This window comes from Panthera onca, chromosome A1, assembly GCF_046562875.1.
Source record: "Panthera onca isolate mPanOnc1 chromosome A1, mPanOnc1 haplotype 2, whole genome shotgun sequence".
NCBI lineage: Eukaryota > Metazoa > Chordata > Mammalia > Carnivora > Felidae > Panthera > Panthera onca.
Genome location: NC_138339.1, coordinates 28,732,441 through 28,758,672, shown reverse-complemented (window position 1 = coordinate 28,758,672; position 26,232 = coordinate 28,732,441). Strand labels below are relative to the sequence as shown.

The following is a 26,232-nucleotide window of genomic DNA, read 5'->3' as shown; positions in this document are numbered from 1 at the left end:
AATGATTATTTTAAAACTGTGTATTAAACCTTCAATTCTTTCAGCTTTTGCTTTAGATATTTTGATGGTCTCTAATTAGGTGCATATATGTGTATAATTTTACATCTTCTTGCTGTATTGAAACTTCTGTCTCTTGTAATCTTTTTTGATTTAAAATCAATTGCATTTGATATTTGTTCATTGGCTTCTGCTGTCTTTTGGTTGTTACTTGCATGGAATATTTTTTTTCCCATTATTTCCCTTTTAGTCTGTGTCATTGCAGATAGATTCCACTGCATGTTGAAAACTTGCAAAGATAGTACAGAAAGTTCCCATACATCCCTTACCCTGTTTCCCCCATTGTTAATATCTTTTTATTTGTAATTATTTTATTAATATGTTTTATTGCAATATAGTTGATGCACAATGTTACACATTAGTTTCAGGTGTACAACATAGCAACTTGACAATTATATATGTTATGCTACACTCACATGTGTAGCTACCATCTCTCACCATACGAAGATATTACAATTGGTTCATGTATTTTTATCCATTCTTCCAATGTCTGTCTTTTTTGGAGAATTTAATCCAAGTTATTTAAAGTAATTACTGGTAAGGAGAGACTTACTTCTGTCATTTTGCTATTTGTTTTCTATATGCCTTTAACTTTTTTGTCGCCTCACTTTCTGAATTACTGTTTCTTTTGTGGTTAGTTGATTCTTTGTAAAATGTTAAATTCTTTTCTCATTTTCTTTTGTGTATATTCTACAGCTTTTGTGTGTGTGTGTGGTTACCATGGGGATTTCATTTAATCTGCTAAATCTATGACACTCAGATTTTAGTGTTTAGTTTATACCAATTTAATAACATAGAAATATTTTGTTCCTAGTGTTCCTAGATGGCTTTATCCCCAACTCTTTGGTTAGTTGATGTCACAAAATTACATTTTTATACATCATGTGCTCCTAAACATAAATTATTGTTAATTTAAATGCACTAGTATGTTAAATTGTGTAGAAAATTTGAGTGGAGTTACAAATTTCAAATAATGATAGTAGCTTTTAAACAAATAATGTTTTTAATGTTTATTTATTTTTGAGAGAATGAGAGAGAGACAGAGCATGAGCACAGAATCTTAAGCAGGCTCCAGGCTCTGAGCTGTCAGCACAGAGCCCGATGTGGGGCATGAACTCATGAACCATGAGATTATGACCTTGGCCGAAGTCAGATGCTTAACTGATTGAGCCATCCAGATGCCCCTAAACAAATAATTTTTTTTAATATACTAGCCTCTTAAATCATATTGAAAACAACAAAGTAGTTAGAGCCATTGTTACAATAACAGTAGCTTTTATAATGCCCATTCTTTTACCTCTTTAAAAATCTTTATTTTTTCATATACCTTTAAGTTACTCTCTGGCATCCTTTCATTCTTCCCTGAAGAAGTGCCTTGTGCATTACTCACAGGGCAGTTCTAGTGGTAACAAACACCCTTAGTTTTGTTTATCTGGGATTGTCTTAATTTTCCTTGATCTTTGATGGACAGAGTTGCCTGATGTAGAATTTTTTGTTGACAATTCTTTTTTTTCCCTTTGTTTCTTTCTTATTTCTTTTCTTTTCTTCTTCTTCTTTTTTTTTTTTTTTTTTTTTTTTTTTTTTTTTAGCATTTTGAATATATTGGGCCACTGCCTTCTGGTCTCGAACTTTTTTTTTTTGCCTCTAAAATTTTTGATTGGAAATCTGTTGATAATCTCACTGACAATCACTTGTATGTGATGAGTCACTTTTCTCTTGCTCATTTTAATATTTCCTCTTTCTCTTTCTGTATTTTGATATAATGTGTCCTGATGTGGGTGTCTGAGTTCATTTTACTTGGAGTTGGATGAGCTTCCTGGATGCTTATATTAAAATCTTTCACCCAATTGGGAGGTTTTCAGCCACTATTGCTTCATATATTGTCTCTATGCCTTTCTTTCTCTCTTCTCCTGAGCATCCACAGGGCATGTGTTGGACCCTAAGACTGTGTTTCCTTTTCTTCAATTCTTTAACTTTCTGTTCCTCAGCCTTGATCATTTCTACTGTCTTCTCTTGAGGTTCACTGATAATGCTTGATGGTTCTTTTGCTTGCTCAATTCTGCCTTTGAATCCCACTAGTGACATTTTCATTTCATTTATTGTATTTTTCAGTCCTAGAATTTGTTTTTGGTTTCTTTAGATTTTATATTCCTTTATTAAAAAAATTAAAATGTTTATTAATTTATTTTGAGAGAGAAAGAGTGATCCTGAGCTGGAGAGGGGCAGAGAGAGAGAGGGAGAGAGAGAATCCCAAACAGGCTCCTTGATGCTAGCCCAGAGCCTGATGTGGAGCTTGATCTCACAAACCATGAGATCATGACCTGAGCTGAAATGAAAAACTGGATACTTAACTGACTGAACCACTCAGACACCCCACCTACCTTTCTTTCAGTGACATTTTACAAACACTTTTTCCTTGACCTTCTCCACATCTTCCCTTAATTCTCTGAGAACTTTAAGGCAGTTATTTTAAAGACATTGTCTAATACATCTGACATAAAGTAATTCTTAGGGACAGTTCCTGTTAATCTATAATTTTCTTTGGATAAAGCCTTAGTTTCCTGTGTCTTGGTGTGTCTTGTAATTTTTGTTGAAAACTGAACATTTGAATGTAACAATGTGTAAATCTGGAGATGAACCTCTCCTCCATTCTCTTTGCAGATTTTTGTTATTAATTTTGTTTATTTATTTATTTTTAAAAATTGTTTTATGCTGCTTTTGTGTTGAGGATCAAACCGAGGTGTAAATTTCACTGTTCACGGTCTTTTCTGAGCCTTTTCCTGGGCATGAATGGACACTTTCAAGTTTTCCTGATATGTGTAGCTGTTTTACAATGTCCCAGCTTTTAATGGTTCCCTTTCAAATGGGTAAATTGAGAAAATGAGGGGGAAAGGAGGGCATCAATCTTTTAAGACCCCTGGAAGTCAATTGAGCCAGAGAGGGAAGTGGCTGCAATAATAGAGCATGATGCAGAAACCTTGTTGCCTACTTCTTTGTCTGCATCTCTGCGACCAGAGCAGCAATCAGCAATCAGAGCACAGATACTTGATATTTGGACAAGGTGATTTTTTTGCCCACTCAGGCTCTTGAAACCTGTGTACAAGCTGCTCTATAAACAATGCATACAGCTTCCTGCTGGAGACTGAGGGATGGGGGATGGGTAGCTGCTACTGTGGAAAAAGCTGAAATTGACTAAAATTATCTGCAATTTACAGTTAAAGACTTCCTCTGGTTGGTGGAAACCATCAATTGGCTGCAGATTTCCCAAATAGTTATTTCAGACAAATTCTGTCAGTGGAATTGTTGTCTACATCAGGAGGTGTGTGTGTGTGTGTGTGTGTGTGTGTGTGTGTGTATGTGTATGAATTTTTCACCATTTGCTGTTTTCAAAGTATGTCCAGGAAAGCTCCTTATACTCTCATGCTGGAAATGGAGCCATAATAGGTGTGTCTTGACAGTGTCAGGGATGGAAAGACCTTCCACTCAACAAGCAATTTGTCCCAGGAATTTAACTGAGGTGCCACGGCTTATGCTTTGTGTAGGGCAGCAGCACCTCCCTCTATGTGAGTTGCAGTGTGCGCGTTTGTGTCTTGAATGAATGGGCTCCAGAAATCTCTGCAAAAGGAGGTTGTCCTCAAAGTACTGTCATACACGTGCTTCTGGAGAAAGTTAAATGTGGTTAAAGATCTTGCCAGCAAAACTAGCAAGTAGGGCTGTTGAGGTAGTCCATGAGAAGCCAAGTTACAAGTTACTTGTACCCTTCAAAGGTGAAGGTGAAGAGACACTAGAGCTGAGAGCTTGTTGAAATAAGAATTAAACAGAATATATCACCAAAGCTATGACTGTAAAGAATTTATTAGTTTTAGATATAGTCAGTAATTTCAGTAAGATTGGAAATGGAGGCCATAATATGATGACAGTAATCCACTGAGAGGCTCCATTCATTCAGGGTTAAGAATAGTCAAGTTAGGCTATTAAATGGAGAACTGGTGGGGATAATCACTTCTTCGTTAATGGATCCTTTACAAAAAGGGATTTAATCCTTGAAGGCACTCTATTAAAACTCTATTTTGTTGTATTAAAACTTTTAATATGTTGGGCAGATCCAATGAGTTCTCTTTCGTCATGGTGTTAGTGCTAAAACATTAATTTTATGACTTCTTATATAGGAGCAACCATAGCTACTGTGAGATAACAACCAATGGCTGTTGTGGCTATGGGATATTTAATCCCAGTAGTTAAGACAGGGCATGCACCACTGTGCTCTATCTAATATTTTCTACCTCCTAGCAGTATAGAGGTACTTTGATAAATTTTGGTGAGCTCTCATGATATATCTGTTATTTTCCCCAGTATTGACTAAGACGATTAAAGTTGGTCATTGGGGGGGATCTCATCCAATGTTAAAAGTAATGTAGAACCTCTGATGTAAGTCACAAAAGCCAATCTGTGTCCTTGCTCTGTTATAATTTTTTTTAAAAGTAATGTCAGTTGCCACATATGTCAAAACTGAGACCTCTGTTTTAATTTCTTTCCTGACTCTCCCACGCTGACATTTCCCATTTTTTGCCATTCCTTTCATTGTCATTATTTATACTTCGGGGGAGGGTATCCCTTTTAACCTGCTCATATTTATAAGTTCTTCCTCCAAATGTCCTAATTAGCATCACCAAAGCTAAGGGCCTTCCTGCTGGTGATTTTAGAGAACTGAGATTAAGCTGAGTTTGAATTAACCCTTGAATTAACCCCATGAGGGTGTCATCAGTGTTTCCCTATTACTGTGTTAATCAAGGTTTTCTTTGAGCTACAGAGATATCATGAGCAACAGTAGCAAAGGCATTTTCTCGGGTTCTAGTGCACCTTCTCCTTTTACAGGTGTGGAGTTCATCAGATGGCATGGTGCTATCCTCCTCACACCATTCAGTGGGCTTGTAAACTGGAATCAGTCTTAACTCAGAGCACTGTTTATAATGGGGGCAGTCCTTGAGATGTACAACCATTGATCATGCGGTTCTACCTAGTCTAGTGTCAATCACACGGTTCATGCTGGAATCCAGAAACAAAGTGGATTCTGACACAGAAGATAGGTTTGTGTGAGACACATGACCAGAGCCAATTAAAGGCTATACCCATCCTTTTGTTTCTAAATGCCAATTATGGAAGCCTCTGAGTGGGATGGAGGTGCAGTTTCCCTTCATGGGGTCTGGCTTGCTTGGCTGAAAATCTTGGTCACACGAGGGAGGTCATGTTGAGGCTTTCTCCTTATTTTTCCAAGATATGTCCCAGAAAGTTAAGGAGGAAATGGAGTTTGAAAGCTGTCAACAATCCAACTTCAAAAATGGTGCCAGACTCTCTAGTACACATGAGTTATGGGGGAAATGTCGGAATGGTAAGTAGGACTGCAGAGGACTACTCTTGTTAACTTAGCCTTTGCCATATTTTTGGCTGAATGAAAAACCTTTGCATGTGTCACCTGTAAGCAATAAAAAAATATCTCTTTTTTCCTAAAAAACAAAGGACTGGGGAGCTGGGATAAAATTAAATCTGTATTAAAATACAAAGTGTAGCACTTACTATATGTGCAACCGTGATGAATTATCTGACGCTCCATTTATGTTTGTCTTCTCATCTGTAAAATGAAGAATATCTATACCTTTACATGAAAGCTTCAAATAGAACTTTACTTTTATTTAAGTTCTATATCATTCATTCAATTGAATAGAAGTAATTGAATTATTATAATGTTCTCAATAAATAGTATCAGATCCTATGACTGAAGAAATGAAAAAGCAGGCAGAAAACCGAAAAACCCTCTAAAAGCAAACATGCAGGTATATATAAAATTATTAGGATAAAAAAAACAACTATGGTATCATGCCAAAATTATCTGCATTGTTGGGCTTAATGATATATTTTATTGGTGTTTTTAAAAATTTTTTATTTAGAAAAGAAGGAAAATGCATACCAAGTTATCAGTTGGCTTCTACCTGAGAATCATGAAAAAGAATTAAAGAAACAGTTTGATTTCTATATTGAAGAAGCTTTGCATGGCAGGTAATTTCTTTTATTCTCTGATTGAAAGACTTACCATTTATAAAGTGATGTAAATAAATGGCTGGATGCATAGCTACTTAGAGTAAGTTTAAGAGAAAAGGATGGGTGGATGGATGAGTGGATGGATGGGGAGATCAATGATAGGGGGTAGGGATCGATGGAATAGATGAGTTTTTCACTTCCAATTATTCGGTCTGTGTAGTGTGCCTTTTCCACTGAAATCATGAATGTATTTCTATATAGTCAGGGGATTGTTCCTTCTGGACCTTCCTGGCAGCCCTTCACCTACAATGTTTGTATATATACTCTCCACAACACAGAAGGCAGGATAAACAACATAATTTCTGATTGTTGGTAGGCATATCAAAGCCACCATTTTATACTTACTTTTCCTCTCATCATATAAACTCAAGAATGGAAACATGCTGATGAGCATTGATTTTTCATACCCTGAGCCATTGTCTTTTAACTCATTTAAAAACCCAAATGCCTTGATGGCACACATTGTGATATTAGCTTGAAAGTTTTCATCATTATCTGGGATGTATAGAAAGTTCTTTACCTTTGACAAAAGAGGGAAAAGACACATATTCATGCCTTCCTTGGTGAATTATAGTGGCCTAACTCCACCTTTCCCTTTTTTCTTAAAAATTTTATTCAGTCATCAAGGTGGTCCTAAAATCTGGCTTTCGCCATAAAGCCTTTCTGCTTACCTAAACTAGAAGACCAAATTCTTCGTCCAGAAGAGATGTGTTCTAAAGTACTCTCTTGAAGCATTGTATATATCATCTTGTGTTGTTATTCATGATTTTTTTATTATGTCTTGTCTCTTCTTCCCCACTTCATTTCTTTGAAGACATGTTGCACCCACTTATTAAATATGGTGCAGCATGCTGAGCACAGTACCTTCCTGTATTTTAATAGATTAACTTAATTTCAAATAGATGAATGCTGTTCTTTTGAGGAATTTGTAGTTCATTTCTTGAATTTATCCACACAAGCAGCAGTCATTCATTATGTAAAATCATTTAAAAAAATAATAGAGAATAATTTCAGTTAATCATCTGTTGTCACTTGAAGTTTACAGTGCATGTGGACAACTGCATATTACTAATGAGCTCTCACTTGTGGGCTTTCAGTGGGCTGACATGGTGTAGTATTAAGTTCTTTCACTACTCCAGGAAAGATGAAATGGAAAGGGTAATAATAAGCTTCTTTGTTTTAACTTGTTTATTTCATAGGCTAGAAAAATATAAATCTCATGTTCAGTTTAGAATTGGGATTCTAATATTACCGTCACAAAGTTTCTTGTGTGAGGCAATCTCTCAAATGCAGACTCTACAAAATTTAAAGAACAAAAAAGGGCTATATTATCAACATTGACGGACTCTGCTACCAAGTTACTTCCACAGTTAGGCTGGGAAACAAGACAGTCACTCATGAACTGTCAGTATACAGATGAAAGTTAAAGAGAGCATCACAGAATGTGTCAAGTAGACATGGAACTGTGATGTCTGCTACAGTCAGAGATGGCTGCCAAATTGGAAGGATCTTGAATTGATGTGGATGTGATTGGCTAGAGAAAGTAGAGGGAAAAAAGTGAGAACATTTTAAGAAGCAGAAACACATGGAGCAGAGTGACCAGACCAGATTATTCACTGGACACCGGTAAAATAGATGGGCTGCTGCCAGGTAGGGTCTTACTTACCTGGGATATTTTCTGTGAGCTAAAGTTTCTCCTAAGTGTTGTGAAATTAACTCTTCAGTGAATATTTGTCTTTTTTTTTTTTTTTTTTTTTTTTAACAGGGAAGCATTTGGCACCTTTGTAAAGTTAATGGAACAATTGGGGATTCAATGCAGTGATTTGCTAAGGAGAAGTGACATCATGGATTCTTTAAAAAATGAGAACTTTGACCTGGTATTTGTTGAAGCATTTGACTTCTGTTCTTTCCTCATTGCTGAGAAGCTTGGGAAGCCATTTGTGTCAATTCTTCCCTCCCCATTTGGCAGTGTGGACCTTGGGCTACCAAACCCGGTGTCTTATGTTCCGGTATTCCGTTCCTTGCTAACCGACCACATGGACTTCTGGGGCAGAGTGAAGAATTTTCTCATGTTCTTGGATTTCTTCTTAAGGCAATGGCGAATCCAGTCTACATTTGATAACACCATCAAGGAACATTTCTCAGAAGACTCTAGACCAGTTTTGTCTCATCTTCTAAAGAAAGCAGAGCTATGGTTTGTTAACTCCGACTTTGCCCTTGAATTTGCTAGGCCCCTGCTTCCCAACACTGTGTATGTTGGAGGCTTAATGGCCAGACCTGTTAAACCAGTACCACAAGTAAGTAAAACCTTAGCACTCAATAGGGACTTCATGCAAAGCTGTTCAGTAAACATAGAGTTGGTGGCTCCCTTGCCAGTGGGAACTGGGACTGAAGTAGGATGGGACAAGCAAAACACGTTTACTTTTATTTTTACTTTTTTTTACATACTTACTTTTATGTCTCTAGTCTATTTTATTGTATTCTATTCTATTTTAAATTTTATTTTATATTGGTAAAAACAATATGAGACCTATCCTCTTATCAAATTTTTGAAAATACATTATGAATTATTAAGTGTAGGTACCATGTGCCTCAGATTTGCAGATCTTATTGATCTTATTTAACATTATAACCCTTCCTCCATTGAATAGGAACTATCTGTTCTACTTTTCCTCCAACTCTTGAAAACCAATTTCCACTTTTTACTTTAGAAATTTGACTATTGTAGATGCTTCCTATATGTGAAATCTTACAATATATGCTTTTCTGTGCCTGGCTTATGTCACTTAGCATAATAGCCTCAAGGTACGTTCATGTTTTCATATATTGCAAAATTTCATTCTTTTCTTTTAATTTTAAGTTTATATATTTATTGAGAGAGAGGGCATGAGCCCTTTCACTATGTTGATGGTGTCCTTTGATACACGAAGTTTTTCTTTTGGTGCAATCCAATGCAGTTATTTTTTATTTTGTTGCCTGTGCTGTTGGTGTCTTTTATGAGAAATCACTACCCAATACAATTATATGAAGATTTCTCTCTCTATTTTCTTTTAAGAGTCATATGTGTATAGCTCAGATTTTTAGGTCTGTCATCCATTTTAAGTTGATTTACCATATGGTATAATGTAATGGTTGACTTTCAGTTTTTTGCATGTGGATATCCAGTTTTCCAATATCGCTTGCTGAAAAGACTGTCTTTTACCTAACGAATGGTCTGGAACCTTTGTCAAAAGTTATTTGACCAAATATACCTGGGGTATTTCTGGACTTTCTATTTTATCTTATTGATCTACATATCTATCTTTTTTGTCATACTACACTATTTTGATTACTGCAGCTTTGTAGTAACTCTGGTATCAGGGAATGTGGGACCTCCAACCCTGTTCTTTTTTCCACATTGTTTTGGGTACTCATTGTTTTTGAAATTCCACATCAGCTTATGATAGGTTACTATTTCTGCCAGAAGCAAATGTTGTTCACTATTGATAGAGATGCATGGTACCTGTGGATCACCTTGGAAAGTACTGACATCTTTAAAGTATTAAGTCTTCTAATCCATGAAACCTGAATTTTGTTTCCACTTATTTGTGTCTTCTTAATTTCCTTCAGCAGTGGCTTACAGTTTTCAACATAGTTCAATATAGTTACCTCCTTGGTTAAGTTTATTCCTAACTATTTTTTTATTCTTTGGATTGTACTGTGAATGAAATTGTTTTTCTAATCTCCTTCCTGAAATGGTCATTATTAATGTAATGCAATTGATATTCTGAGCTGATTTTATTTCTTGCTACTTTCCTAAATTTCTATATTAGTCATGACACATTTTTTTGTGTGTGTGAGAGAGGAAACTTAGGATTGTCTGCATATTATATCTTGTTATGTGCCATTATTTCTTGGTGCAATCTTTCTATTCTTTCCTCTCTCATTCCCTTGAGAACTCCATAATGCATATATTAATCTACACAAAGGGGTCCCGTGAGTCCCTTACACTCGCCCTTTCTACTTTTTTCTCTTTAGACTTGACATTTTAGATGTCCTGTCTTCAAGTGTACTAAGTCTTTCTTCTGTCTGTTTTGGTCTGTATTGAACTACCCTAGTGAGTTTTTCAATTCAGTGATTGTATTTTTTGTTTTGATTTTTTTTTGCTTTTTTTGAAAAATAATTTCTGTCTCTTCTTGCTATTATTCTCTATTTGTTCATATATTGTCTTCCCGATTTCCTTTAGACCTTTGTCCACTTTTTTTTTTTTAGCTCTTTGTGCATATTTGGTCAACTTAAAAGTCTTTGTTTAGTAAATCCAATGTCTGTTTCTTCAAAGAGGGTTCCTGGAGATTTATTTCATTCCTTTAAATGACACATTTTGGCTTTTAGTCTCTCTCTTTTTTTAATATGTCTTGTGATCTTTTGTAGAAAGTTGTGGGCATTTGTAAAACCAGTCACCTCTAGTTGTGTTTGCAGGCTGCCATGGAACACCTTCATTAATTAGTGGGGAATGTTTTAATACTTTGGATAAGCCAGGGCAGACAACTTAAAGTCTCCTTAGGTATTTTCTGAGCATTTTTCCTGTCTGGACCTTTGTGTATGCGTTCATTCATCTGATTCTTCCTGTATACTTGGCCAATTTTAATGTCTTAAGTTCCCAAAGAGTCTTACCCAGATTCTGTTCAGGGACATAGATGTTTTGTTTGTCTTGCCCCAAGATTCTAAATTCTGCAGTATCCCTGCAGGTTTTACATGACATTGTGCCCTCTATTGCCTTGCAAGACTCCCACCAACCTGATATCTGAGCTATATTGCCATTTCCAGTCAGAGCTCTGAGCCTGGTGAGATCTTAACTTGTCACCTGGGAGCCTAGAGAGTGGCTACAATGTTGCAAATTATTTCATTTCTTCTCCTCTTACAGAAGGCAGGGCTACCACTGCTGCCTCTGGACCATGGCATGCCACTTCAGGAAGAGTGTGGGGCCAGAAGAGTAAAATTGCCATGGAAATTCTCACCATTCTGAGTGTGTTTTTTTTTTTTTTCTTCCTGAATGGGCATCTGTTTGGTTTCTGTATATCACTGACTATTTTCCCAAGTCGTATAAAATTATCTGAGTGAGTCTTTAGCCTTTTTTGTCCTTTTGTTTTTTCTGTGGGGAGCTGGGAGTACTCAGCTTCTTATTATGACGTCGTGCTCTGCCTTTGCCAATTTTAAATTATAGATTTACACTGATCTTATAAATGTCAAGTGACAACAAAGCTGGTTTTTACTGGTCCTTTGGGATGATAGTTTTTATAGTATTGTGCTGGATGGAGTTAAGAAGGGCCAGAATGGTACAATGAGGTAAGCTGGAGACAGTCAACAAACGCACAGGAAGGAAGAAACAAATGTTTTGAAGAGTTGACAAAAGATATGAAACTAATATTTAGGGTATTTATTAAGTCAGAAACTTCTTGTTAAAATTTTTTTTAATGTTCATTTTTGAAAGACAGAGAGAGACAGAAGAACATGAGTAGGGGAGGAGCAGAGAGAGATGGAGACACAGAATCAGAAGCAGACTCCAGACTATGAGCTGTCAGCACAGAGCCCAATGTGGGGCTCAAAACCACAAGCCATGAGAAGATGACCTAAGCCAAAGTTGGGTGCCCAATCAACTGAGCCACCTGGGCGCCCCAAGACCATGAACTTCTTTAAGAATCATCCAAGGTGGCTATGTGCTAATTAAAATCAGACAAAATAGACTGATGTCAAACCTTTTACAGGATATAAAAGGTATTTTATAACTTGTCTAATGTAACAAAATCAATCAGCATAATGCAACACATTAATAGAATGAAGAGAATTTTAAAAAAGCTCATCATTTCAAGAGACGCAGAAAAAATATTTGACAAAACTAATGTCTTTTCATGATAACAACAGTCACAAAGCTAGGAGTAAAGAGGTATTTTTTGAACACAATAAAGAGTATTTATGGAACACTGACAGCTTTAACATCATACTCTATGGGATAGACTGAAATCCTGCTGCTTCAGATCGGTAGTCTAAGATGCCCACTTACATCACCGCTATTCAAATATACCCTACACAAAGCAAGTAGGCAAGAAAAAGAAATAAAAGGCATCCGAATTGGAATGGACAATGTAGAAATGGTTTGATATTCATATGACATAATCTTGTATATAGAAAATCCCAATGAATTCATACAACTTGTGTTTTCATACACTGGCTATGAACAATCTGAAAATGAAACCAAGCAAATTATTCTATTTACAACAACACCTAATTAAACTGAGGAGGCAAGAGACACATACACTGGACACTACAAATTTGCTGAAAGAAATTAAGGAATACCTAAATAAATGGAAAGACATCTCAAGACCATGAATTGTGATACTTAATGTTGTTAAGAGAGCAATACTACTCAAAGTGATCTACAAGTTTTATCTAAGCCTTATCTACATTTGAGTGGCCTTATTATTACTTTTTTTTCTTTTTTGCAGAAATGGAAAAGCCAGTCTTCATCTCACATTGAAATGTAATGGAATGCAAATAGCCAAATCAACATGAAAAGAACAGTGTTCAATGACACACATCTGTGACCAATTCATTTGTGACAAGGGTGCCAAGAGCAATCAATGGAGAGAACAGTCTCTTCAGCAAATGGTGCTGAAACCACTGGATATTCGTTCCCATGAAAGAGAATATATTCCAAGCCTTCCTCACACCATATATGAAAATCAAGTCAAAATGGATCAATGGCCTAAATAAAGAGCTAAAAGCCAAAAAGTTCTTAGAAGAAAAGAAAGGGCTAAAATGCATGGACTTGGACTTGGCAATGAATTTATAGATGTGACATTGAAAGAATGAATACCAAAAGAAAAAAATAGGTAAATTCGATTTCATCAGAATTAAAAGCTTCTCCGGAAGCTTTTAATTAAAGGGGACATTTTATAGAAAATGAAAGGACAACCTCTCAGGTACCAGGCGAGTATGTACTCTCTTGCTGCTTTTCATCCTCATCTTGGAGGTCCTAAGAAAGTAGTAGGAGAAAGAAAAAGCAATAACAATCATGTAGATTAGGCAGGAAGAGTTAAAACTGTTCTTGCTGACAGGTGACATGATGGTCTATTTAAAAAATCCGAAAGGTCAAGAAAAATATTTCTGGAACTAGCAAGCAATTATAGTAACATCAAAGCATACTAGTTTAATATAAAAAAATCCATATTTTTCTTATATATCAGCAATGAACAGGAGGATGTGAAATTAAAATCACTCTACTATTTATATTTCACCACTAAATATGAAATCTTGGGAATAAATACTAACAAAACATGTACAAGATTTATATGGAGAAAACTACAAAATGCTGATGGAAGAAATCAAAGAGCTACATAAATGGAGAGATACTCCATATTTATGGGTAGGAAGACACACTATTGCTAGGTGTTAGTTATCTCCAATTAGATCTATAGATTCCGTGCAATCCTACTGAAAATCACAGCAAATTATCAATTATGGATATTGATAAGCTGATGCTCAGATTTGCATGGAGAGGCAAAAACCCTGAAGGGCCAACACAATGTTGAAGATGAAGTACTAAGTTGGAAAACTGACATTAGTCATCTCCATGACTTATGAAATGGCTAAAGTAATCAAGAAAGTGTGCTATAAGCAAAAGAACAGATAAATAGATCAATGTAATAGAAGAGAGTACACATAGACCCACACAAATGTAGTCAAATGATCTTTGACAAAGCTTTAAGAAATACCACGAAAAGAAGATAGTCTTTCAATGAATGGACCCAGATCGTATGTCTTCAAAAAAATTAACACAAAGTAGATCACCGACCTGAATATAAAATGCAAAAGTATGAAATTCATATGAGGTGACATAGGAAAAAACAGATGACCTTTTGGTTGGTGATTACTTTTTACATATAAAGCCCAAGTCATGTTCTCTGATAGAGTTGAGAAGGGGGCCAAGTTGATTTTAAAAATTTCTGTTCTGCAACATACCTGTTGAGGAATAAAAGGAGGAAACTCAGACCAAGAGCAAATATTTGCATAGGTATACCTGATAAAGACTATTATTCAAAATGTAATACACGCAAATATACAACCATATATACAAATATACAAAGAACTCTTAAAACTCATAATAACAATAAAAAAAATCAATTAAAAATTTTTAAATGGGCCAAACACCTTACCAGAACTCTCAACAATGAAGACAACAGATGGCTCATAATCATATGAAGGAGACAAATGACAGATATTTCCCCAGCATCTACCTCAGCCTCCAGAATGCCTACTCCCCCCTACTTGTCCAGGACAGCAACTGGCACTCACCTAGGCAATAGCACCTCTGATCTGTCATTGGAACACTCCTAAACGCTGTATCTGCACAGACAAGGATGAGGGATGAGGATGACCCTGTTTCTGGGGCCATGTTCTTAACAAAAAAAAGAGAAGTTTCAACGACCTCTGCCTTCCTCTTCTTAAAACATTGTAATATGGATATTCTGAATCTAGATATTGGTACTGATGTATGTGTTAAGTGTCCTAAGTGCAATGTGGACTATTGTGATACTGGCTAGACTCCTAAGACTCTCTTCATATCCTTTTGTGATTATTGAAAGTATTTGTATGGTATGGAGTGTCCTGAGGTCTCAGAAAAATGACCTCAAGGCCACTGGACACAATGGATATAAGCACACTGTAGAGTGCACTGAGCTGTGCTCAGGCCTATGAGTACAGTTTCAAGACAGTGAGCTCTAGGTACTGACAGGATGGTGCATTCTGTTAACAGTTGACTTTCATTTTATGAAATGATTTTATAAACATTTCACATCTAGGTTTTCACGAACAACTTTGTTCACATCCTTTCCTTTCTTACCTCTCTCCAGGAATTTGAGAATTTCATCAGCAAGTTTGGAGACTCTGGTTTTGTCCTTGTGGCCATGGGCTCCATGGTGGGCACCTATCAGTCCCAGGAAGTTCTCATGGAGATGAACAGTGCCTTTGCTCGTCTCTCCCAAGGGGTGATATGGAACTGTAAGCCTTCCAAGTGGCCCAAAGACATCAAATTGGCAACAAATGTGAAAATCGTGGACTGGCTTCCTCAGAATGACCTCTTGGGTAAGGACTGACCAGATCTATTTCTCTTTTTCTATTTATGTCTCTTTAGGGCTCCATGGGGCAACTCCATCACCATGAGAAGGGACGGTTGGTTGCTAAAGTAACGTTTAGAGGACAGGAATGGAGCAGTCAACTGGAGTCCCTGGGAAATCAGGATATACAGCCAAAATGGTTAAAAGTGCCATGTTTGCTTCTTCCTTTCTATTCTAGTCCTGCTATTTTCAGTCAGAAGTGATATTTTTGTCAGGTTATTTTAACTCTAACATATTTGCACTGAAGAAAGTTGTCCAAGTCCAACAAGAGACAGTTTGTGGACTTTGAGAACACACATCAGGGGTCTTCTTGCCATTGCTTTTCCTGGGCCCTTGAGAACCTGTTAGGCCACGTGCCATTACAGACACTCTCCCCTTCCACGTACACACATATTAGCACATTCTCCTATGTTACAAAAGGTATAGTCATACTTTCAAAAAATTGATGTTGATGGTGTCTGAAGGGTGTGCCAAAATATCTGACTGTCAAGGTGAGTAACTTGTCAGCCAGTCATTTGGTCCATAAAATTGTCTGGTAACAGTTCCTTACACCCCAAGGTTTACTTTGTCCTTGTGCCAGTTTTTTCAGCATCCTAGCTACCACAACAACTGAATACCTCAGAGGTTCACCCTAAGATTATTCACCCCAAGGCTCACAAACATATTGGGAACTTAAGATAGAGTGTTATGCATATTTTTTTTTCACAAGGCATGGAGTAAAAAGGATTCTGATTTTCTTTTTTTTTTTTTTTTTTTTTAATATATGAAATTTACTGTCAAATTGGTTTCCATACAACACCCAGTGCTCATCCCAAAAGGTTCCCTCCTCAATACCCATCACCCACCCTGCCCTCCCTCCCACCCTGCCCTCCCTCCCACCCCCCATCAACCCTCAGTTTGTTCTCAGTTTTTAACAGTCTCTTATGCTTTGGCTCTCTCCCACTCTAACCTCTTTTTTTTTTTTTTCCCTTCCCCTCCCCCATGGGTTTCTGTTATGTTTCTCAGGATCCACATAAGAGTGAAACCATATGGTATCTGTCTTTCTCTGTATGGCTTATTTCACTTAGCATCACACTCTCCAGTTCCATCCATGTTGCTACAAAAGGCCATATTTCATTTTTTCTCATTGCCACGTAGTATTCCATTGTGTATATAAACCACAATTTCTTTATCCATTCATCAGTTGATGGACAGTTAGGCTCTTTCCATAATTTGGCTATTGTTGAGAGTGCCGCTATAAACATTGGGGTACAGGTGCCCCTATGCATCAGTACTCCTGTATCCCTTGGATAAATTCCTAGCAGTGCTATTGCTGGGTCATAGGGTAGGTCTATTTTTAATTTTCTGAGGAACCTCCACACTGCTTTCCAGAGCGGCTGCACCAATTTGCATTCCCACCAACAGTGCAAGAGGGTTCCCGTTTCTCCACATCCTCTCCAGCATCTATAGTCTCCTGATTTCTTCATTTTGGCCACTCTGACTGGCGTGAGGTGGTATCTGAGTGTGGTTTTGATTTGTATTTCCCTGATAAGGAGCGACGTTGAACATCTTTTCATGTGCCTGTTGGCCATCCGGATGTCTTCTTTAGAGAAGTGTCTATTCATGTTTTCTGCCCATTTCTTCACTGGGTTATTTGTTTTTCGGGTGTGGAGTTTGATGAGCTCTTTATAGATTTTGGATACTAGCCCTTTGTCCGTTGTGTCATTTGCAAATATCTTTTCCCATTCCGTTGGTTGCCTTTTAGTTTTGTTGGTTGTTTCCTTTGCTGTACAGAAGCTTTTTATCTTCATAAGGTCCCAGTAATTCACTTTTGCTTTTAATTCCCTTGCCTTTGGGGATGTGCCGAGTAAGAGATTGCTACGGCTGAGGTCAGAGAGGTCTTTTCCTGCTTTCTCCTCTAAGGTTTTGATGGTTTCCTGTCTCACATTCAGGTCCTTTATCCATTTTGAGTTTATTTTTGTGAATAGTGTGAGAAAGTGGTCTAGTTTCAACCTTCTGCATGTTGCTGTCCAGTTCTCCCAGCACACCATTTGTTAAAGAGACTGTCTTTTTTCCATTGGATGTTCTTTCCTGCTTTGTCAAAGATGAGTTGGCCATACGTTTGTGGGTCTAGTTCTGGGGTTTCTATTCTATTCCATTGGTCTATGTGTCTGTTTTTATGCCAATACCATGCTGTCTTGATGATGACAGCTTTGTAGTAGAGGCTAAAGTCTGGGATTGTGATGCCTCCTGCTTTGGTCTTCTTCTTCAAAATTACTTTGGCTATTCGGGGCCTTTTGTGGTTCCATATGAATTTTAGGATTGCTTGTTCTAGTTTCGAGAAGAATGCTGGTGCAATTTTGATTGGGATTGCATTGAATGTGTAGATAGCTTTGGGTAGTATTGACATTTTGACAATATTTATTCTTCCAATCCATGAGCAGGGAATGTCTTTCCATTTCTTTATATCTTCTTCAATTACCTGCATAAGCTTTCTATAGTTTTCAGCATACAGGTCTTTTACATCTTTGGTTAGATTTATTCCTAGGTATTTTATGCTTCTTGGTGCAATTGTGAATGGGATCAGTTTCTTCATTTGTCTTTCTGTTGCTTCATTGTTAGTGTATAAGAATGCAACTGATTTCTGCACATTGATTTTGTATCCTGCAACTTTGCTGAATTCATGTATCAGTTCTAGCAGACTTTTGGTGGAGTCTATCGGATTTTCCATGTATAATATCATGTCATCTGCAAAAAGCGAAAGCTTGACTTCATCTTTGCCAATTTTGATGCCTTTGATTTCCTTTTGTTGTCTGATTGCTGATGCTAGAACTTCCAGCACTATATTAAACAGCAGCGGTGAGAGTGGGCATCCCTGTCGTGTTCCTGATCTCAGGGAAAAAGCTCTCAGTTTTTCCCCGTTGAGGATGATGTTAGCTGTGGGCTTTTCATAAATGGCCTTTATGATCTTTAAGTATGTTCCTTCTATCCCGACTTTCTCAAGGGTTTTTATTAAGAAAGGGTGCTGGATTTTGTCAAAGGCCTTTTCTGCATCGATTGACAGGATCATATGGTTCTTCTCTTTTTTTTTGTTAATGTGATGTATCACGTTGATCGATTTGCGAATGTTGAACCAGCCCTGCATCCCAGGAATGAATCCCACTTGATCATGGTGAATAATTCTTTTTATATGCTGTTGAATTCGATTTGCTAGTATCTTATTGAGAATTTTTGCATCCATATTCATCAGGGATATTGGCCTGTAGTTCTCTTTTTTTACTGGGTCTCTTAGGAATCAAAGTAATACTGGCTTCATAGAATGAGTCTGGAAGTTTTCCTTCCCTTTCTATTTCTTGGAATAGCTTGAGAAGGATAGGTATTATCTCTGCTTTAAATGTCTGGTAGAACTCCCCTGGGAAGCCATCTGGTCCTGGACTCTTATTTGTTGGGAGATTTTTGATAACCGATTCAATTTCTTCGCTGGTTATGGGTCTGTTCAAGCTTTCTATTTCCTCTTGATTGAGTTTTGGAAGAGTGTGGGTGTTTAGAAATTTGTCCATTTCTTCCAGGTTGTCCACTTTGCTGGCATATAATTTTTCATAGTATTCCCTGATAATTGTTTGTATCTCTGAGGGATTGGTTGTAATCATTCCATTTTCATTCATTATTTTATCTATTTGGGTCATCTCCCTTTTCTTTTTGAGAAGCCTGGCTAGAGGTTTGTCAATTTTGTTTATTTTTTCAAAAAACCAATTCTTGGTTTCGTTGATCTGCTCTACAGTTTTTTTAGATTCTATATTGTTTATTTCTGCTCTGATCTTTATTATTTCTCTTCTTCTGCTGGGTTTAGGCTGCCTTTGCTGTTCTGCTTCTATTTCCTTTAGGTGTGCTGTTAGATTTTGCATTTGGGATTTTTCTTGTTTCTTGAGATAGGCCTGGATTGCAATGTATTTTCCTCTCAGGACTGCCTTCGCTGCATCCCAAAGCGTTTGGATTGTTGTATTTTCATTTTCGTTTGTTTCCATATATATTTTAATTTCTTCTCTAATTGCCTGGTTGACCCACTCATTCGTTAGTAGGGTGTTCTTTAACCTCCATGCTTTTGGAGGTTTTCCAGACTTTTTCCTGTGGTTGATTTCAAGCTTCATAGCATTGTGGTCTGAAAGTATGCATGGTATAATTTCAATTCTTGTAAACTTATGAAGGGCTGTTTTGTGACCCAGTATATGATCTATCTTGGAGAATGTTCCATGTGTACTCGAGAAGAAAGTATATTCTGTTGCTTTGGGATGCAGAGTTCTAAATATATCTGTCAAGTCCATCTGATCCAATGTATCATTCAGGGCCCTTGTTTCTTTATTGACTGTGTGTCTAGATGATCTATCCATTTCTGTAAGTGGGGTGTTAAAGTCCCCTGCAATGACCACATTCTTATCAATAAGGTTGCTTATGTTTATGAGTAATTGTTTTATATATCTGGGGGCTCGGGTATTTGGCGCATAGACATTTATAATAGTTAGCTCTTCCTGGTGGATAGACCCTGTGATTATTATATAATGCCCTTCTTCATCTCTTGTTACAGCCTTTAATTTAAAGTCTAGTTTGTCTGATATAAGTATGGCTACTCCAGCTTTCTTTTGGCTTCCAGGAGCATGATAGATAGTTCTCCATCCCCTCACTCTCAATCTAAAGGTGTCCTCAGATCTAAAATGAGTCTCTTGTAGACAGCAAATAGATGGGTCTTGTTTTTTTATCCATTCTGATACCCTATGTCTTTTAGTTGGCGCATTTAATCCATTTACATTCAGTGTTATTATAGAAAGATATGGGTTTAGAGTCATTGTGATGTCTGTATGTTTTATGCTTGTAGTGATATCTCTGGTACTTTGTCTCACAGGATCCCCCTTAGGATCTCTTGTAGGGCTGGTTTCATGGTGACAAATTCCTTCAGTTTTTGTTTGTTTGGGAAGACCTTTATCTCTCCTTCTATTCTAAATGACAGACTTGCTGGATAAAGGATTCTCGGCTGCATATTTTTTCTGTTTAGCACACTGTAGATATCGTGCCAAGCCTTTCTGGCCTGCCAAGTTTCAAAGGAGAGATCAGTCACGAGTCTTATAGGTCTCCCTTTATATGTGAGGGCACGTTTATCCCTTGCTGCTTTCAGAATTTTCTCTTTATCCTTGTGTTTTGCCAGTTTCACTATGATATGTCGTGCAGAAGATCGATTCAAGTTACGTCTGAAGGGAGTTCTCTGTGCCTCTTGGATTTCAATGCCTTTTTCCTTCCCCAGTTCAGGGAAGTTCTCAGCTATAATTTGTTCAAGTACCCCTTCAGCACCTTTCCCTCTCTCTTCCTCCTCTGGGATACCAATTATGCGTATATTATTTTTTTTTAGTGTATCACTTAGTTCTCTAATTTTCCCCTCATACTCCTGGATTTTTTTATCTCTCTTTCTTTCAGCTTCCTCTTTCTCCATAACTTTATCTTCTAGTTCACCTATTCTCTCCTCTGCCTCTTCAAGCCGAGCTATCGTGGTTTCCATTTTGTTTTGCATTTCGTTTAAAGCGTTTTTCAGCTCCTCGTGACTGTTCCTTAGTCCCTCGATCTTTGTGGCAAGAGATTCTCTGCTGTCCTGTATACTGTTTTCAAGCCCAGCGATTAATTTTATGACTATTATTCTAAATTCACTTTCTGTTATATTATTTAAATCCTTTTTGATCAGTTCATTAGCTGTTGTTATTTCCTGGAGATTCTTCTGAGGGGAATTCTTCCGTTTGGTCATTTTGGAGAGTCCCTGGCGTGGTGAGGACCTGCAGGGCACTTCCCCTGTGCTGTGGTGTATAACTGGAGTTAGTGGGCGGGGCCGCAGTCCGACCCGATGTCTGCCCCCAGCCCACTGCTGGGGCCACAGTCAGACTGGTGTGTGCCTTCTCTTCCCCTCTCCTAGGGGCGGGATTCACTGTGGGGTGGCGTGTCCCGTCTGGGCTACTTGCACACTGCCAGGCTTGTGTTGCTGGGGATCTGGCGTATTAGCTGGGGTGGGTAGGCAAGGTGCACGGGGGCTGGAGGGGCAGGCTTAGCTTGCTTCTCCTTAGGTGATCCACTTCAGGAGGGGCCCTGTGGCAGCGGGAGGGAGTCAGATCCGCTGCCGGAGGTTTGGCTCCGCAGAAGCACAGAGTTGGGTGTTTGCGCGGAGCGAGCAAGTTCCCTGGCAGGAACTGGTTCACTTTGGGATTTTGGCTGGGGGATGGGCGGGGGAGATGGCGCTGGCGCCTTTGTTCCCTGCCAAGCTGAGCTCTGCCTTCCGGGGGCTCAGCAGCTCTCCCTCCCTTTGTCCTCCAGCCTTCCCGCTTTCCGAGCAGAGCTGTTAACTTATGACCTCCCAGACGCTAAGTCGCGCTTGCTGTCGGAACACAGTCCGTCCGGCCCCTCCGTTTTTGCCAGCCAGACTCGGGGGCTCTGCTTGGCCGGCGAGCCGCCCCTCCGCCCCGGCTCCCTCCCGCCAGTCCGTGGAGCGCGCACCGCCTCGCCGCCCTTCCTACCCTCTTCCGTGGGCCTCTAGTCTGCGCTTGACTCCGGAGACTCCCTTCTGCTAATCCTCTGGCGGTTTTCTGGGTTCTTTAGGCAGGTGTAGGTGGAATCTAAGTGATCGGCAGGACGCGCTGTGAGCCCCGCGTCCTCCTACGCCGCCATCTTCCGGAACCTCCTCGAGGCAAAATGTCAGGATTCTGATTTTCAAGGAAACACCAATAGATTCTGATGCACATCCCTGTTGAGAGGCACTGTTTGAGATGAACTCTTCATTATCAACACTTGTTTTGGTTTTCTCTAAAAAAGAGTAGAGTAGCACACAGGAACTGGAAATACTGAGATGGGTGGTCCATCACACCCTACTTTAGAGGATTTCTTATTAAATTGAGGAGAAAGCACACAGAGTGTATGTTTGAGGAATGCCAGGTGAGATGCGATGACAATAAAAGTATTAAGACTTCAATAAGAGGAAAATAATGGGCAGTGAAGGAGAGAGGGTGAGACGTGGAGAGTGAGAGACAGAAAAGAGACAGAAGGAGACACAAAGAGAGCAGACATAAGAAAAGCAAAGAGAGAAACAGGGTAGAGAGAAGAATGGATGGACGGATAGGTGGATGGATAGTTGGGAGGAGGAATATGCCTTGCTTAACACTGTTCTCTGCAGTTTTCCCTTGGCTCTGAGTCTTAGATGGATTGACTTAGAGGAATCTCTGTACACAGACAAGGCCAGAATCTTCTATCTTGGAATATGCACCCTTGAGTGTGTTCAAAGCTGGACCAGTAAATCCATTTTCTCCACCATACCTTGAAATCCCTTGGTATTTTCCTCTGCCCTGATGATTTCCCTGGTGTTCTGAGAGTTTTCATGCTGAAATATTCTGCTCTGTTCCTGATTTACAACAGCTCACCCACGCATCCGTCTTTTTGTCACCCATGGTGGGTTGAATAGCATAATGGAGGCCATCCAACATGGTGTGCCCATAGTGGGGATTCCAGTCCTTGGAGACCAGCCTGAAAACATGGTCCGAGTAGAAGCCAAGAAGTTTGGTGTCTCTATCCAGTTAAAGCAGATCAAGGCAGAGACATTGGCTCTGAAGATGAAGGAAGTCATAGAAGACAAGAGGTATGCAGCTCTCTGAACTTGTCATTGAGACTAAAAGAAGATATGAAATACGATGAGTACTGTGTGGCACTCTTTTTTTTTTTTAATTTTTTTTAACGTTTTATTTATGAGACAGGGAGAGACAGAGCATGAACGGGGGAGGGTCAGAGAGAGAGGGAGACACAGAATCTGAAACAGGCTCCAGGCTCTGAGCAGTAAGCACAGAGCCCGACACGGGGCTTAAGCTAACGAACAGTGAGATCGTGACCTGAGCCGAAGTCGGACGCTTAACCGACTGAGCCATCCAGGCGCCCCTGTGTGGCACTTTTTTTGCAAAAAGGCAAAACTTTAGGGACAGACAATGATATGCGTATGATACTAATACCTGATCTGTTTCCTCTGAGAGTAAGACTAGGCGTTTAGGTTAGATGCTGAGAACAATTTTCTACCATAAGTATTGCAAAGACTCTGACCTATTTACACTGGGTCTCAGAGAGGTGTTATATTTTGATGCTGCTTATAGTAGAATTTCACTGAGGCAGGAGGTCTCCTTTTTGTTCCCCAATAAGCCACACTGTTTCTCCAGCCTCAGGCCCTTTGTCAGTGCTGCTCCCTAGAACATCCTTCCTTCTCCTCTCACAACTGGTTCCTTCATGACCATTGGGCTCATCTTCAATGTCCTACCCTCAGAGAGGTGGTCTTTGATAGTCCTAAATGCACTCCTCTCTCACCCACTTTAGTCATAATTTGTTTTTATTTTTAACACTTCTCAGGATAGGTAACTACCCCATTTCTTTCTGTTTTTATTTATTGTGCGTCCGTCACACTGGAAAGTAGAGATTAAGCCTCCCTGGATGGCCAAGTGTGTCTCTTGTTTTCCCCTGTGTTCCCAGGGCCTAGCACAGGGCCTGCCACAAAGTAGGTTGAGATGAATTTCTGTTAAGTGGTTTGGTAGAAGGACCCATGATGTCTTAGGTAAATCCCCATCCGGCACAATGATCTGATAATGAGGATGGGTGGAATATCTTATTAGCATCTTCAGGACATCTACCCTGAGTCAGGGGTATGTTACATCACATATATTCATACGTGCTTTTTCCTTTAGTGTACCATAAGCTTCCTGGGAAGAGACTTTTCCTTACAGCTTAATCACTGTTTTATAGTTTAGCACTTTGGGCACTAGACATGGATCTTTGCATAAGGACCCGTTTGAACTTCTCAATGTGACCCTGCTAGTGTGGCAAGACCAGGTCAACATATTTCCTTGAAACTGAGTTTTCTGTGCATGTGGAGGAACGAGTGTGTGTGAGATTCAAGGTTTCTAAGACTTCCATGACCACAGAGGTAATGCCTACCTCTGTGTCTGCCAACAGGTACAAGTCAGCAGCGGTGGCCGCCAGCATCATCAGGCGCTCCCACCCCCTGACCCCTGCCCAGAGGCTGGTGGGCTGGACCGACCACATCCTCCAGACAGGGGGTGCGGCCCACCTCAAGCCCCATGCCCTGCAGCAGCCGTGGCATGAGCAATACCTGCTGGATGTCTTCTTGTTCCTGCTGGTGGTCACCCTGGGCACCCTGTGGCTCTGCGGGAAGCTGCTGGGCATGGTGGCCAGGAGGCTGTGTGGGGCCAGGAAGCTGAAGAAGACCTGATGGGGGTTCATCCTTGATGGGTATTTGAGAAGCCACTGGTTCTACAAAGTCTCCAACCACACAGGACACCCCTACTGTTCCTCGTATTCCACCTGATGGTGGCACATAAATTGCTCTTCACTTCTGTCTGTGTTTAAAAATTCTTGTGAAGCATTCTTGGGATTCTTCTTTAAATTGTAGTAAAATATATATTATATAAAATTTGACATTTTTACCATTAAGTGTACAGTCAGAGGCATTTACCATTGACATTATCCTGCATACATCACTATAAATCATTCCAGAACTGTTTTCATCATTCCAGAATAAACTAACTCCTCGCTGATCAAACAGTGATTCCTCATATACATGCTCCCCTCCACCCGAATCTCCATCAATTCCTGTTCTACTTTCTGTGTCTATGAATTTGATTCTGGCTTCTTGACTTGCCCCTCATCAATGGACTCCTCACTCAGATCCAAACTTTAGCAGGCAGCCCACATTCCTCCTTACTCCCTGTCATTAGCACAGGGCCATGTTTACTTCATCATTGCTGTTTGGACACTTGTAGTCTCTCTGCCATTACTTAGTTTTCATTTCATGCTATGACGTAATATATTGACAAGTTCTTCCTTTATGGGTCTTCTTCTTGCATCTTCTTCTCACCTCACCACTCAGTTCAGGAAGCCTGGCCTCTGTCCTGCAGTGAGGCCTGGATGGCCTTTCTAGGACTCTACCTGTGGTCTCTGTCCTGAGTCCATCTTGGAAGAGCACCTACTTTGGTGTCAGACCTGGAGTCTGTCTTTGGGCACATCTGATGCTATGTGTTTCACTTCCCACAATTTCCTTCAAGTTTCCCACTCTTAAAAATGTAGTCATGGAGACCTCCAGTAGGGAACTCGGACATCTGCAAGAGCCTCTTGGGCTTCAGGTCCTGTGAGTATAGTCGTTTCCAAGACTTTGTTGATTTAGAGAGCATCCATCTGTAACTGTTGTGGCAAGGGATATCCCTTTATGTGTAAATCCCTTGGGAATTACATTCAGTTCATGGCAACATAAATCAGAAAAAGTGTGCTTTAACCACCAGAGTTTTTGTTTGTTTGGTTTTTCTTTTCATTGACAAAGCCTGAAGTCAGGCAATGGAGTGTGGGTTCAGTGGATCTGTCATGTCCACAGAAGTTTCTTTCTCTTTTCTCTCTCTGTGTCTGTGTACACACACACACACACACACACACACACACACACACATATTATACATATAATTTTTGAAAAAGATTTGTTCTCTTTCTAAATTCATACAAAAGACTGTCTTTTTTTTTTTTGGTGTATGGTTTTCATGAAATATTTCATCATCAAATGATTATTTTCTCATAATTGATTTTCATTCCTAAATGGAATTAAGTTCCTCCTTAAATTTTTCAAATGTATGTTACCTCATGGGTTAAAAATATAGAAAAAGAGCATTAGACATATGTAGTGTCTCTGGGAGGACCATCGTTTTTGATTGCTTAATTCTGGTGTGTGAAACAGATCTTGTAAAAACTAAATATAAATATTATGGGGTACTTTGGTGTAAGTAGGTTGAGCATCTGACTGTGGATTTTGGTTTGAATCATGCTCCCAGAACTGTGGGATGGAGCTACATGTTGGGCTCCACCCTGAGCCTGGAGCCTGCTTGAGGTT

The 26,232-nt window shown here is 39.1% G+C and overlaps 1 protein-coding gene across 2 annotated transcripts in view; it reads left to right on the top strand.

Moving 5' to 3' along the window:
- The window catches only part of LOC132680741 (UDP-glucuronosyltransferase 3A2-like), a 33,384-nt gene extending 8,484 nt beyond the window's left edge, over positions 1 to 24,900 (top strand). Inside the window, exons 3-8 of one of the 2 annotated variants that reach the window (XM_078444867.1) lie at positions 5,333 to 5,446; positions 6,003 to 6,111; positions 7,919 to 8,450; positions 15,042 to 15,273; positions 22,722 to 22,941; positions 24,294 to 24,900. In XM_078444867.1, the coding sequence (XP_078300993.1) occupies positions 5,333 to 5,446; positions 6,003 to 6,111; positions 7,919 to 8,450; positions 15,042 to 15,273; positions 22,722 to 22,941; positions 24,294 to 24,570 (1,484 nt within the window). In that variant the 3' untranslated portion in view covers positions 24,571 to 24,900. The remainder of the gene's footprint in view (positions 1 to 5,332; positions 5,447 to 6,002; positions 6,112 to 7,918; positions 8,451 to 15,041; positions 15,274 to 22,721; positions 22,942 to 24,293) is intronic. The other variant, XM_078444875.1, reaches the window with a different exon arrangement.
- Positions 24,901 to 26,232: the final 1,332 nt, after the last annotated feature.